This window comes from Prionailurus viverrinus, chromosome C2, assembly GCF_022837055.1.
Source record: "Prionailurus viverrinus isolate Anna chromosome C2, UM_Priviv_1.0, whole genome shotgun sequence".
Classification (NCBI taxonomy): domain Eukaryota; kingdom Metazoa; phylum Chordata; class Mammalia; order Carnivora; family Felidae; genus Prionailurus; species Prionailurus viverrinus.
In genome coordinates, this window is record NC_062569.1 from 77,400,406 (window position 1) to 77,415,843 (window position 15,438).

Genomic DNA, 15,438 nt, shown 5'->3' on the forward strand with positions numbered 1-15,438 from the left:
ATCGCTCATGTAACACAAACTCTCCTATGTGCTATATAGACATTGCTATCGCTTACAACAAGAGAGCTCACTCAGTGGATCTGATGTGGTGGATGCTGGCCTGGGAAGTTCTGCACATCTGTGGCACCATCAGGTCCTACCTGTCTCTTCTTCTACAGAGATCTTGAAGAGATTGAAAAGGAAGAGCAGCTTCCTGAGTTCACTGCTACTCAACCTGAAGCTGCAGACTGAACTGAAGGTGTGCAGGTGCCCTCTATGACTATTCAGCAGTCCTCTAATGAAGACCGGAGTGCTCAGCCTGCCAGTGAAGACTGTTCTGCAGCTCCCACTGCTTAGACCACTGAATGGATAGGAACAACACCGAGTGGTCTTAAGCTGCTTTTCTACAACGGCAAACAAAATGGAATAGGATTGATGGAAATGAAACAGTTTCTTAAAAAAAAAACCCACAAAACTTCTAGTCTTTCTATTCTCAAACTTTCATTAACAGTCTGGTGTTGGGGTGCCTGGGTGGCTCAGTCAGTTGAGCGTCCGACTTCGACTCAGGTCATGATCTCACAGCTCGTGGGTTCGAGCCCCGCATCGGGCTCTGTGCTGATGTCTCAGAGCCTGGGGCCTGCTTCAGATTCTGTGTCTCCCTCTCTCTCTGCCCCTAACCCACTCACATTCTGTCTCTGTCTCTCTCAAGAAATAAATAAACATTAAAAAAAGTAAAAAAAAAAAAACAAAACACCAGTCTGGTGTTAACTGTGTTTTGGAGAATTAAGGAAGGGGCTATGTCCACATTTAGGATTTGGTTCCACTCTCTAAGAACTGCCTCCCATATGCCCAAGCCAGAGTGGTGATAGCCACAGGTGGTTCTGGAGCTCTAGGTGGTATCTTGCACCAGAATTCCAGAACACTTTATTGAGTACAGGATGAGGCTGTAATGGGGAGTGCCTGTGTTAAGTTCAAGGAAGCCTGAAGTCTGGCCTTAACTAAATCAGAGGTAAAGGTCAAGTGTAGTCAGGGATGGATTTGTGGGGCCAGAAAAGGATTCCAGCAATGTTTGGGGGAGGGGACTGGATATTCTTGTCCCTATATAGGGTGGGACTTTTTTCTCTTATTGATAATTAACCAGAAGTATGACCTCTAGATAACAGGGAGAGTTAATTTGCACTCCCTGCCAGCCCAGGGGTGGAGACTAGCAGGTACTAGGCCACAGGTACCTCTTAAGTTTCTGTGAAGCCTTCTTTGAATTATGCCCTTCCCTATCCCTCTCCAAGGTGTAGTTTTCCTTTCTCTGGCTCCTACTGCATTTTGCACACAATTATCTTGTAATTTATAATCATGTCTCTTCCAGTAAACTCACCTCACAGGCGAGGGACTGGCGCTGGTTCTCAGATCCCGGTTCCAATCCTGCTACGCCACTAGTTAGCTTTGCGACTTTAGGCAAATTACTTAATCGCTCTGTACTTGATTTCCTGATTTATTAAAAATGGGCACAAGACTCCTCACCATCGCCTGAGGTTGCTGGGAGAAACGAACATGACAGTACGTGGTAAAGTACTAGACCTTAGGTATATGCAAACCAAAGGGCACTTAGCAGGGTAAACATTTGTTCTGACCTACCTTTATTTTGTGCCCTCAACAAACATTTACTGAGTACCTACAGTATATTTTAGGCCTCCGGAGCGCTGGCTCCCAGGTGAGGAAGCCTCACTTGTTGTGGCCTGTGGGCCTTGTCCGGCGGGCCGTCTCGCGACTGGCTACGCCGAACAGAAAGCCCCGCCCACAGCCCTTTCGATCTCACCAACGATTGGACCGAGACAGTTTCGCACGCATTCTGGTTGCTAGGTTCGGGATGTGGTACGGGGTGAAGCTGCGCGTGCGCAGATTGAGGACGAAGATGCTTTCCGGTCCGGCGGGAGGAGGTGACGTCAGGAGTGGTGGCAGGCGGGGGCCTCCTATAGCCCTCAGGACGTTTTATCTGTGGGCCCTCCAATCGCGTCATAAGTCGGCGACTGAGCCTTGGCGGTGGTGGCCGAGGCGGCGAAGGCGGCAGCGGCGGCGACAGCTCTGGGGTTTGCTTCTCGGGGTGTGTCGGCCGCCGCTGCTGCTTGGGCCTGGTATGTACAAATGGCTGGTTAGGATTCTCGGCACCATTTTCCGTTTCTGTGACCGGCCGGTGCCCCCTGCCCGGGCCCTCCTGAAGAGGCGGCGCTCGAACAGGTGAGAGGAGAGGGGGCCGAGCGCCAGCCTGGCTGTACTCCCTCCCCCACCCCGGGGCTCGGCCCCGAGAGCGCTGATCCAGCCAGGCAGGCCCTGCTCTGCCGAAACAGTTGGCCAGGCCAAGGCGGTGGAGGTGCGAGTCGCGGGTATCCTGGTGACGTAGTCGCTCCCTCCACGCTGTGCGATGCGGCTGCTGCTGATGGAACGAGCTAGTTGTCTTTGGAGTGCACCGTGATGGTTAGGATCTTTGATGTTCTTGTCAGAGTCCGAGCTGATTGCTGTCAAATGGGGTTTTATTGTATCTTGCTACTCTTTCGTTAGTTGAAAAGTAACAATTGAAGGAATAGTGTCTGTGTTGTGGTTCACTGTTTACACAGCACACTCCCAAGTGTCATATGTAGGCAATAAGTGCAGCTAAAGGAAGGGAGATTCATAGCTTGACCAAAGCCGTTTTGACTACAAGAATTGTTCTCTTAGCACCAAAGAACAGCAGCTGTTTTGTTCTGAAACAGCTGTCAAACTGTGTGTGTGTGTGTTTTGCGAGGGAGGGAGGGAGGATGGTTCTGTGCTTTAGAGTTATGAGGGGGGAAAATTAGGTGTCTCATTTCTTTAAAAAGATCACTAGTTTGTGCTTAAAAATTTTGGGGGGAAACTAAAACTGTTCTTACTTAGTATCTGCCCCTTGGTTTGTCTCATTTCATAGTGTGTACCCCTTGCTTGAGAATTAATCTAGAGAATAAAAGACCATACCAATTCTCTACTCCCCATCAACTTTTAGTGACCGTGTTAATTTCATTTTTTTATTAAGCCCAGGATTATTGAAGGATAGTTTCTTGGAGCTTGAGAGAGCAAGATGATTTAATACATGAGTCTGAAAATGCAGATCATTGATGAAATAGGCTGTTGGCTACATTCCATCATGTGTTCTAGAGAAACCAAGGTTTCAACTTAGTCTTTTCTACCTTTTTGTGAGGTTGATAAGAGGATCATTTGGGAGCATGTTGTAAAGTGCCTTAAATGATGCTTAATATATTATAAGGGTGGTATTTGTTTATTCTACCTCAGCGGTCTTGTGCTGAGGCTGGTGCATGATAGGTACTTGGTACATATTTATTGAATAAGAGAATATTAATTTCCTCTCCTTGTCCTTTCTTTCTGCTGTGAATCCCTGCCAGTGAGTGAAACAATGGTTTGGAGATCAAAACCCTGTTCTTCACCACACATCCTTTATCTAAAACAATTCTTCACAATGTAAGCCATGTTTCAGTCAAAATGAAGCCAGGAGGTCTTACTGGGATGTTCAAAGTTATTAACTGAATGGTATTCTCCTGGGATTTATTCTGTTAATTTTTTTTTTTGGTAAAAATGATAAATTATAGTTATCTTTAGAAAGATGATTATAGTATACCGTAAGCTTTTAACATTCTTGAGGTATATATAGGCCCCAAAACTTTCCTGAATTCCCCAATTTTTTATTACCACTGTAATATAGTTTCCATGATAAAAATGCAGTTAAATATAACACCTTTTCTGGCTAAGAACTATATTTTAAGGCTTCTTATATTGTCTGCTTCTAGTAAAGTAGACGATGGCTTTTCTTGTGAGGGTGGGGAGATGTTGTAATCTTTCAAAAGGAAGTTATTTGTTGTTTGAAAATCATTGCTGGAGAGAAAAAGGATATACCAGTCCTAGGCTGTCACCTATGTTCATTTACTAGCCAAATGATTTCTGGCCAATTTCAAGTTTGTACTTTAGCCAGATTACAGATTATCATTTGATAGGGAGTTTGGGGTCTCTTTCAAATAGTTTAAACAAGAGTGTTAAGTCCTCAAATGGTGAAGGCCTACTACAGAGGAGTGTTTTCTCTTCAAACATCAGTTGAGTCTCATTTTTTGACAACGTGGATGGAGGGGGTGTGTTGTATGCATATTAGGTTTACTTATAGAAATGGATATGTGTGTGTATATGTAAATATATATATTTTTTTCTCTTTTTCTTTTCAGCACTTTGTTTTCTACAGTGGACACTGATGAAATACCAGCCAAAAGACCAAGATTAGGTATTGAATATGAATTTTAAAAATTAGTTTTTTTTAGTAGGAAAAGTATATGCATGGAACAAAATTCAAAAGGTAAAAAGTTTATGCTGTGAAAAGTAAGTCTCTTTCCTGTCCCTTTTCTACTCAGTTATCTTTTCTAGGGACTGTTATCAGGTCTTAAGTATCCTTCCAGATAGATAAGCCTGTGTGTTGAATGTGTATTTTAAAATTCTGAATCTTTCTATAAAAAAAGGTGCTTTTTATTTTTGAGGAAAAAACACTGTAAAAACTACTTCAAATTGAGTCACCTAGTTCATATCGCTGAGTGAATGAATCTAATGTGTTGCCCCAAATTGTTTACTTCTCTGGATCCAGAGGGCTAGACATAGCTTGATAGAAGAGAATAAAACTAGATTAAAGGAAAAAAGGCAAAATGGAGTGCTATAATAATATTTCCTCTGTCTCAAAAATGAATGCGAATTTTGATCTCCAGATGTGATAGTTAAGAGTAGAAAAGTCTGTTAAGATTTCATTTAAATCCAGGGGCACCTGGATGGCTTGGTCTGTTGAGCGTCCAACTCTTGATTTGGGTTCAGGTCGCGATCTCATGGTCATGAGTTCGAGCTCCACATCAGGCTTTGCGTTGACAGCACAGAGCCTGCTTGGGATTCTTTCTCTTTCTCTCTGCCCCTTTCCCTGCTGGTTCTCTTGCTGTCTCTCAAAATAAATAAAGAAAACTTAAAAAAAAAAAAAGATTTCATTTAAATCCAATGAGCAATTATTAAGCATGTCTTACTGCTAAGCAATGTGTTAGATTCTACAGGAAATAGAAAAATGAGTAAGACAGGGTCTCTATTTTTAAGGACCTTACAATTGTGGAGGTATATAATTGTATAGTAGAGGGTATAAGGCAAGCATATAAATTATTACTAATGTCAGTAGGGATGTGATAAATGAAATAAGAAAGATAGTAACAAAATACTGTCCAATTTTCAGCTGATTAAAAGTCTCAGTAAATATTTGATGAAAGAGCTAGTGTGTAAGATGGATCTTAAAGGGTGGATGGGATATCAGCAGAGCAATAGGAAGGAAAAGCATTCTAAGCAGAGGGAACAGTATGGAAGAGTTGTGCAATTTAGGAAATAGTGAATAGAATTCAGGGGAGAAGTTGGCTAAAAAGAAGTATGTCAAATTAAAGAGGACTTTGAGTGTGAGGAATTTATATTAAATTCACTGGGACAGTGTTTCTCAAAGCACAAGATGGGTGTCAGTTTAGGAAAGGATTTTAGGGGATACAGCATTTCATAGCATTAAGTAACGTGAATTATGTTACATAGTAAAATGTTGTATCCTTTTCAGTTGTTTTTAATTTTCTGATTATTTCAAGCAGAAAATCTTGATTTAATGCTAGTATGTTTTTATTACTTGCTATTACATGTGACTCTCCCTTCTTTTAATAGGCCCACCTAGAACTTAACATTTTTATGTTTTCGTTTCTTTATGAGGCAAAGAATGTTTCTTTACATTTAGAGTAGTGGTATAAAATTACCTTTCAAATACATTTATTTAGCAAAAAACATGAGTCAATTTTAAACAAAAATATAAGTAAGTAACAGTTATTTATATAAATAAAAAACTTTGGCAGTGGTTACACCTGAAACCAACAAAACATTGTGTGTCAACTATACTTCAACAAAACAAGAAAAACAAAAGAACTTTGACGATATTATAGAAGGTTCCTTAAATAATAAGGGTAATCATCTATTTCATGGACTTCCATGTTAAAGATCTCTCCCTCCATGATTCCATGAAATATGTATTATAATTTCTGAATTGAAATTATAGATGGGAACCAAGGGGGAAGCAGTAGAGGATATAATACTTATTGGCAGAGGTTGTAAAGGTTTACAGCACTGCATCCAATAGACCTCTCTGTGATGATGTCTGTTGAACACTTGAAATGGGGCCAGCGTGCCTGAGGAACTGAATTTAATTTTCACTAAATATAAACTTAGGTAACTACATGTGGCCACTGGCAACTGTGTTGGATAATACAACTCTCTTAGTTGCTTTTGAGAGAGGAAGAAAGGAGGGTAAAAGAAAAGGGGAACCTTAGAATCTCAGACTTATGATCTTACAGATCAGAGGGGTTTTAAGAGATCTAACCTAGTCTAGTGTGAAGAAAGTAAGGTGGTCTTATCCCCATTATATAGGCCGTCTACTTTCTTCCTCTCCTCCTCCTCCTTCTCCTCCTCTCCTGTCCTCCTTTCTCCCCCCTCCCCTTTCTTTTTTGAGTCATTTAGATTTTTTTGGCCTAGTCTCTAGGAATACTCAGATTTTGGGGTGCCTGGGTAGCTCAGTCGAGGTCGAAGCATCTGACTTCAGCTCAGGTCATGATGTCATGGTTCCTGGGTTTGAGCTCCACGTCGGGCTCTGTGCTGACAGCTCAGAGCCTGGAGCCTGCTTCAGATTCTGTGTCTCCCTCTCTTTCCGCGCCTCCCCGGCTCATGCTCTTCTCTCTCTCTCTCTCTCTCTCAAAAAATGCATAAACATTAAAAAAAAAAGGAATACTCAGATTCTGACAAATTTGTAGGAAAATAAGTATTAACAATGCTTTTTAGCATCCATTATTTAACTATGTTAGTTATTATGAGTATACTATACCCTCTGGGGCCTGAATGACAGTCTAGTGGTTAAGCATAAATCTCTAAAACTCTTACTCTTTCACTTAAGAAAACACAGCAGAGGGGCACCTGGGTGGCTCAGTCAGTTAAGCATCCGACTTCAGCTTAGGCCATGATCTCATGGTTTGTGAGTTTGAGCCCTGCATTGGGCTCTCTGCTGTCAATACAGAGCCTTCTTTGGATCCTCTGTCCTCTTCTCTCTCTCTCTCTCTGCCCCTCCCACGTGTGTGCTCTCTCTCTCTCAAATATCAATGAACATTAAAAAAAAAAAAACCACAGCAGAATATAAGATACATTACTAGAGGGATAATCTGGAGTTTTTTTTAAGTTTTTTTATTTATTTTGATAGAGAGAGCATGTGTGCGCTCACGAGTGGGGCAGGGGCAGAGAGCAAAGGAGAGAGAGAGAATCTCAAGCAGGCTCAGCACTGCTTGAGGCTTGAACCCAGGAACCCGTGAGATCATGACCTGAGCAGAAGTCGAATGCTTAACTGACTGAGCCATCCAGGTGCCCCATCTCCCTGTTGTTTAAGTTATTCCCCTATCTTTCTATTTCTGTTTTATATTTTATATGTTCTGGAGTGCTTGTTGTTTAAGAGCCACCATTTCAGTTTCAGGCTTTTTTTTCTCTAAAACAATTTAGCAGAGTGTGGCTAAATTGATGGTCTCTTTCTCTCTCAAGCTAGTGGTTTAAAATACCTTAACTGGGAAATAGAAAGGAAATTGTAGACAACCAATCAACAGTGTAGGAAATGAGAAAGGGGTAGTGTCCTAAAAAGAGGAAGTGGGGCAAGTACTGAAATTTACCCTTCCCCCTTATTTGTTTACTTACTTATTTTGTAATCTTTATTTTTGGTGGCAGGGAGGGGCATCAGATCTAACATGTCTTCTCCAGTAGAGGAATAGCCTTATTTCATCAGAGATGTTTAAGAGCTACATGTTTTATACTTCACTAATTTCCACCTTGGAAGTAGCCAATGTATAATAGGCACTTAGTAAGTAGTTATTTAGGAGTGTATTGTTACCTTCCCAGGAAGTAAGAACAAACCAGTGAGTAAATTATAGTGCTTCCTGTTGGATTCTGCCACGTTTAGTGTCTATATGCTGCAGGTTAAGTTATGCCCCTATCTCTCTGGCTTATTTCTTTTATATATTCTGAATAACTCATTGCTTAAAAGTGGTCATTTCAATGGGTGCCTGGGTGGCTCAGTTTGTTAAGTGTCTAACTCTCAATTTGGCTCAGGTCATGATCTCATGGTTCTTGAGATTGAGCCCCCGTGTAGGGCTCTGCTGACAGCGCAGAGCCTACTTGGGATTCTCTCTCCCTCTTTTGTGCCCCCTCCCACTTGTGCATGCTCTCTCTCTGTCTCTAAATAAACATTTTTAAAAAGTTGTCATTTTAGGACTTTTTTTATGAATTAGTATGTGATTTGCTGAAGTGATAATTTCATGTTTGTATAGCATCCCAGAAGAGATATTTTATTGAAAAACAAAAATTACGGGGCACCTGGCTGGCTCAGTTAGTAGAGCATGCGACTCTTGAACTTGAACTTGGGATTGTGAGTTCAAGTCCCATGTTGGGCCTAGAGCTTACTTTAAAAAAAAAAACAAACACCCAAAAAGCAACTCAAAAAACAAAACAAAAAAACCTCCAAATGCTGGAATGCTGGAATTTCAGTTATTCAGATAGGAGAAAAATTACTTTTACAGTTACCGTCTTATCTCAGTGATTGAAAGTAGGACTTCTAATAAAGATTGAGAGAGGCCTTTCTAAGACATACTCTTAATTTTTTGCTAGAAGTGTATTACTCTATATGTGTATGTAATCTATACTATATTTTCTAGATTATTTCATTCACCAAGTGAAAACCAGTCTCTACAATGCTGCCAGCTTATTTGGATTCCCATTCCAGCTGACCACAAAGCCCATGGTAACTTCTGCTTGTAATGGAACACGGAATGTGGCCCCTTCAGGAGAGGTCAGTGGGGATAGGGTTCCACTGGGGCTACTGATTTTTGTACTTCATCATTAAAGTTACATTTTAGAAATATTCTCTTTTTATGGGATATTTGGCTGGCTCAGTCAGAGAGCATGCAACTCTTGATCTTGGGGTCGTGTGTTCAAGCCCCACGTTAGATACAGAGATTACTTAAATAAATAACATTTTATTAAAAAAAAAAAGAAATATTCTCTTTTTAGGAATTAATGAGTAAAGTGACTTTTTCCCAGAAACATTGATTCCAAAAACATTCTTTGTTTTTCCCCCAGAACCATTTTTTATTAATGTTGATATAAAGGCCAAGAATTTAAAAGTTAAGAAATTATGCAGTTAAAAAATATTTATAAAGAGCTCAGCTACTAATACATCTGCTTTTCTTATTTAAGTACTATATGTAAAGAACCTAGAATTGTTATTTTGTACATAATTTTGTGAGTCTTCACCAGTTAAACCTTTGGTCTTGCTAATGATGTCTCTTCTGTGAGCTAGCAAAATAATCACCAATAGAGTGATTTTTTTTATATTAAGAACTTACTTAAATTCTAAAATTTAGATACTACAGAGGTGGTTCTATTTGATTTTAAGGTATTTTCGAATTCTTCATCTTGTGAACTGACAGGTTCTGGATCCTGGAACAACATGCTGAAACTGGGTGAGGTGGTCAAAAATCTTTCTGCTTTCCTCTACCTCCTTCTGCCTCTGTTTTCTGAGTTTTGAGAATATGAAAGGAAAGGTTGGGATAAGAACATAGACATAGTCTCTCTATCATTCTAAAAATGAAATAGCTTTCTTTTAGAATTGTCATTGAATTTACTGGTTGTGTTTTCTATTTGTATTATCAGTGTCTTTAATGTGACTTAGTTCAAGGGTCATTCATAAAAAAAAACAAATAAAAACATTTCCTGAGAGCTTACTCTGTGGTAGGCATGCGTTAAGTTATCAAGAATAACAAATAACAAAACAATGATTAAAACTTTTCATAACAAAATATAAAACAAATAACAAAATAATTAAACCCTGCCTTTGAGGAACATCATCTGATTGGGAAGCAACTTTAAGTTTCCAGTTCTCATATTTTTATGGATTACGAATCTCCATATTATTGTTGGAGCCCAAAGTTGAATTGTAATTATTGTACATACTGTATAAAATTCTATCATGGGGAAGAATAGGAAGAATCCAGACTCCTGAAAATGGCTGTGATCTCTGTCACACAGCATATGAAGTTTGAGAGAAAGAGAAAAAAGTTTTTAGAAAAGTTGTGGGTTCAGAGATCAAAAATAGAAGAAATTGAGGAAATGACAAAAACCTTACAGTAATGCTACTCAAACTTTTTTAGTAAAGTATTTCTGGTAGAAGAGAAGAGCAAAGGGGAGTAAATGCATACCCCTGAGTCTGAGAATCTAGTTCCAAAAGACCTGGAACAAAAATGATACTTTTTTTTGCAGTCTTTCATTTTAGAAGCAATACAAATTAGATTTTATAATCTATTCGTATCATTTGAATATATAAATATTAAAAATTATGTATCTTTGGGGCATCTGGGTGTCTCAGTCGGTTAAGCATCCTACTTCAGCTCAGGTCAGAATCTCACAGTTCATGAGTTTGAGCCCCTTATTGGGCTCTCTGTTGTCAACACAGAGCCTGGAGCCTGCTTCAGATCCCCTGCTCCCCCCACCCCCCACCACCTTCCCCTGCTTATGCTCTCTCTCTCAAAAATAAAATAAACATTAAAAAAAACTATTAAAAAAGTTATTTATTATTAAGTTGGACATATGGAAGGGATGATACATTTGTCTTGTGCCTGAGGTACCAACACTATGTTTCTGTGTATTTGTGTAGCCTAGTCAGAGAAACACAGGTATTCCTAGGGCACCTTTCTTGTACAGTGTCTTATCTGAAACCCTTGAAGATGGGCTTGGGAATTTAGAATCTTTCATATTTTAGGTATGTTGTGTTTATTGAATATTGTTAACAATCCATTAGGATTGAACAGTGGTTCACATCAGATGTTGCAAACAAATGAATTCAGGTCAGTTTAAGTTTTGCTGCTACAGACTTAAATGAAAAAACTTTCAGTTTTAAATCTCTTTACATTTTGGAGTCCTCAGAGACTCTACACCTCTATAGTAGCTCCAGCAGTGAATGGGGCTGATGAAAGTGTGGTTACTTGTTTTTGAGGTATAGTAACCATCTCATAAGTGTTGGAAGCTTCCAGTGAACTGTAGTAGCCTATAGCAAGTTTTCATTTAAAAATAACTTCTGTTTAAAAATAATAATAATAACTTCTGTTTTCTTGGGAAGAAGAAATGATTTGAACAACTCACTCAATTTGATTAGATTACAGGGAGTTTGTAATCACTGAGTTCCCCATGCTTCTTGATGGTCCCAGGATGCAAGTGAAACTTGAAGAGCTTGCCTGTGAATTTTTACAGTCTCTCTGAGGTCCAAGGCAAACTAAGCACTATTGCTTTTCCTTCAACTTTTACAATTTGTACTGGATCTCTGTGCTATACAGTAATAGAATTTGAAAGAATAGGGTATTTAGTTCTACAATGTAGTCTGCTCACAGATTTTCTAATGCAGACTGTTCACAGGTTTTTGGGTTGGGTTGTTGTTTTTTGTTTTTTGTTTTTTACAATTACAAATGCATTTTTAAAATAGGTAATAAATCTCCTAATGGAATAAGTGACTATCCAAAGATCAGAGTGACAGTAACCCGAGATCAGCCTCGCAGAGTCCTGCCTTCCTTTGGGTAAGTGTTAAATTCTGCCTTCCTGTAAATGGAAACTTATTCTTTTATGTAATCTTGTTAAGAAGTACTCCGAGTTTAGTAATTTGCCAGATATCATACAGCTGTTGAGAGATTTGAACTCAGGTGTGTGTTACTCTTTCTATATCATCATATGCTTATAGCATCTGATGTTGAAAACCTTTTAAAAAAGATTTGTTGCTCACTTCTAAACTTTATTTTTTTATTAAGCTTTTTATTTTAATTCTAGTATAGTTAACATACAGTGTTAATGTTAGTTTTAGCTGTACCATAGAGTGAGTCAACATTTCTACACATTGCTCAATTCCCCATCATAAGTGTACTCTTTAATCCCCATCACCTATTTCACCCATCCCCCCCCCACCTCCCTTAAACTTAATTTTTTCCCTAAACTTTATTTTGGAAGCATAATATACATACAGAAAGTGCAGAAACCATGATAAGTTTCCGTATACTAAACACATCAGCTTTATGAAATGTTTTTATTAGTAATTTTCTTCTCCTTTCTGTGTTCTCACTTTGTTGAATAAATAGCTGATTGTAGGGTTAAGAGAGAAAGTACAAATATCATTTTGTTATTTCTCATTTAATTCCATTACTGTCAGAGATATACTGTAGTATAATTCCAGTTCTTTAAAATTTGTTAACATTTGTTTTATGACCTGAATATGGTCTGCCTGGATGATGTTCAATGTGCACTTGAAAAGAATATGTATTCTGTTATTTTTAGGTGGAATGTTCTAGATTGCCAGTTAGGTCAAGTTGACTGATAATGTTTTACAGTCTTACTGATTTTCTTTCTTCTTCTTCTTCTTCTTCTTTTTTTTATATTCGCTAACATTTATTGTAGAACAACATTTAATTTCCTTGCAGAGTAAACACATTCCTAGGAGACTTTGTATGGCACACTATGTCTTCCAAAATTATATGTACAAATTGTGATTGATATGTTTCCACTCTAAAATTACCATTATGTGCATATCGTCTACACTGTTGTTGTAGAGAATTACCATAAGCATCAACCAGGGTCTTAACTGATTTTGTACCTACCTTTTTATGGATTGGTGACCGAGGAATGTTGATGTTTTCTACTATAATTATGGATGTGTCTATTTTTCCATCTAGTTATGTCAGTTTTTGCTTCATGTATTTTGTCTTTATGTATTTTAAAACTCTATAGAGGCATCTGGGTGGCTCAGTCAGTTGAGCATCTGACTCTTGATTTCGGCTCAGGTCATGATCTCATGGTTTATGAGATTGAGTCCTGTGTCAGGCTCTGTGCTGACATTGTAGAGCCTGCTTGAGATTCTCTCCCTCTCTCTCTGCCCCTCCCCCTCTTGCACCAGTTATTACCATTTTGCCTCATTTGCTTCATCATGCTCTGTCATATATACCTAATATTTTTTTCTGAAGCTTTTGAGAGTAAGTCTTAGGCTCATGCTCCTTTAATCATAAGCTCATGAGCGTGTTTATTTCTTTTTTTTTTTTTTTTTTAATTTTTTTTTTCAACGTTTATTTATTTTTGGGACAGAGAGAGACAGAGCATGAACGGGGGAGGGGCAGAGAGAGAGGGAGACACAGAATCGGAAACAGGTTCCAGGCTCTGAGCCATCAGCCCAGAGCCCGACGCGGGGCTCGAACTCACAGACCGTGAGATCGTGACCTGGCTGAAGTCGGACGCTTAACCGACTGCGCCACCCAGGCGCCCCAGAGTGTGTTTATTTCTTAAGAGTGAGGACATTCACTTACATAATCACAGATTAACAAAATCAGAAAATTTAACACTGGTACAATACTATTCTATAATCTCATTAAAATCTTTCCATTATAGAGATTATTTTTTTTCTGGTCAAGGATTCAGTGCAGGATCATGTATTACATTTAATTTTCATGGCTTTTTGATCTCCTTTAATCTGGAACAATTCCTTAGCCTTTCTTTGTCCTTGATGGCATGGATATTTTTACAGAGTAGAAGGCATTTCTTTTGTAGAACGTTCTTTAATTTTGTCTGATGTTTACTTATTATTTGTTCAAGATCATGCAGTGTTTTTTTGTTTGGTTTTTTTCGTTTTGTAAAAATACTACATCAGTGGTTTATCTTCTTTAAAATATCTCATCAAGAGGGGTATGATACCAGTTTGACGCATTACTGATGACATCAGGAGAAGCAGGCTCTGTCACCAGCAACAAGGACTGGGTGGGGGCTTCATGGCTTCCATTTCTTTAGCATTCATTAATTCAGCATTCAGTGGATATTTACTGAGTGCCTTTTGGCTTAGGTCCTGCACTAGGGTACAGTGGTGAAAGGATGTCATCTCTGTTTTCATGGAATTTGAAGTTTAGTGTGGGATAGACACAGTAAACAGGGAGTCACACGAATCAGTAATGGCACTGGTGCAGGTGACTAAAGCGAGAGTGTAGTGTCTGAGGAGGGTATGTGTAATAACACAGCTAAATCCAGAGTTGTGGTTGGACATGTGAGCATGAGGAAGAAGGCAGAGGCTTCCGTGTGGCAGCCCTGTTGGCTGCAAACAGACATTCCAGGGCGGAATGCTGGGGTGCCCTCCACTTTAGAGACAGATTTAACTGTTGTGAGTGGTAGTTTTCTGGTTTGCCAGGAGCAGGCTCAACCTAGGACAGACAGCTTAATCACAGGATGGTTTGGGAGATTAAATAATGGCAATTTAAGCAGTTTGGCGATAACTTTTTCTTTTCTTTTTTTCTGTCTCGCAGTTTTACTTTGAACTCAGAAGGGTATAGTAGAAGACCCGGTGGCCGTCGCCACAGCAAAGGCCCTTCAGAAAGTTCTTTAACCTGGAAGCCTCAGGAACAGGTTGTAACAGAGATGATTTCTGAAGAGGGTGGCAAGGGTCTGAGGCGTCCCCACTGTACTGTGGAGGAGGTAAGCCGTTTTAGCCTGATCTCTTTTAAAAAATATTTTATGAATTTTTAGGGGAATAAATAGTATGTGTACTGGAGTACAAAATTCAAAAGGTACGAAAAGGATGTAAATTTCCCAGTCTCTCTTTTAGTGCGCGGCCCCACCACCAGGTCTGATGCTAAACAAGTAACCACTGATACTTCTGGAGGCTTCTATACGTATATAAGTTAGTCAATTTTCAGATTCTTTTTCACTGTGGGACAGAAAAAGGAATCATGCTAGAAAGAGAGGAGATTGTATTCCTTTTCGCTGTTTGAATTATTTTAACTTGTTTCTTTCATAAGGTGTAATAACTGTGGCTAAGTAAGAGAAGTAAATGGTGAACACGTCTGCTTTTTCCTTCCCTTTTCAGGGTACTTAGCATGATGTCTTCATCAACAGTCTTCTTTTTACTTCCCTCTTGAAATCTTTGCTTATTCTAGGAAAATTTAGAATTATTCTTGTATCCATGGAATTTCTCAGGACCATCACTAGTGCAATTTGCTGGATGGTTTTCCGAGCCACTTAGTTCAATTTGTCTAAGAATTACTTATTTGAGGCCCAGGTGTTGTGCTAGTTGTCAGCAATTCAATTCAAATTCAATTCAGTTCAATTCAAAAATTGAATAAAATGTAGCCCCCATCTTCTCAGAGCTTGTGCCTGACTAGGTGAATCAACAGAGGCAAGCAGAGGGAGGAAGGGATGGAAGTAGGCTTCAGTACCTCTTAGGTGAGAAGTCAGAGATGAGACTGAGCAAATATGTATGAGGTGCACACAGGATATATTCTAGAAATATTAGAAGGTAATATTAGC

General features: G+C 39.2%; 1 protein-coding gene across 3 annotated transcripts in view; it reads left to right on the forward strand.

The window, feature by feature from the left end:
* Positions 1-1,911: 1,911 nt before the first annotated feature.
* The window catches only part of SENP2 (SUMO specific peptidase 2), a 31,942-nt gene continuing 18,415 nt past the window's right edge, over positions 1,912-15,438 (forward strand). The window contains exons 1-6 of one of the 3 annotated variants that reach the window (XM_047875660.1): positions 1,912-2,211; positions 4,215-4,270; positions 8,778-8,911; positions 9,518-9,584; positions 11,597-11,687; positions 14,439-14,607. In XM_047875660.1, the coding sequence (XP_047731616.1) occupies positions 2,111-2,211; positions 4,215-4,270; positions 8,778-8,911; positions 9,518-9,584; positions 11,597-11,687; positions 14,439-14,607 (618 nt within the window). In that variant the 5' untranslated portion in view covers positions 1,912-2,110. Of the gene's footprint in view, positions 2,212-2,429; positions 2,449-4,214; positions 4,271-8,777; positions 8,912-9,517; positions 9,585-11,596; positions 11,688-14,438; positions 14,608-15,438 lie in introns of those variants that run through there. The other 2 variants (XM_047875661.1, XM_047875662.1) reach the window with 2 other exon arrangements.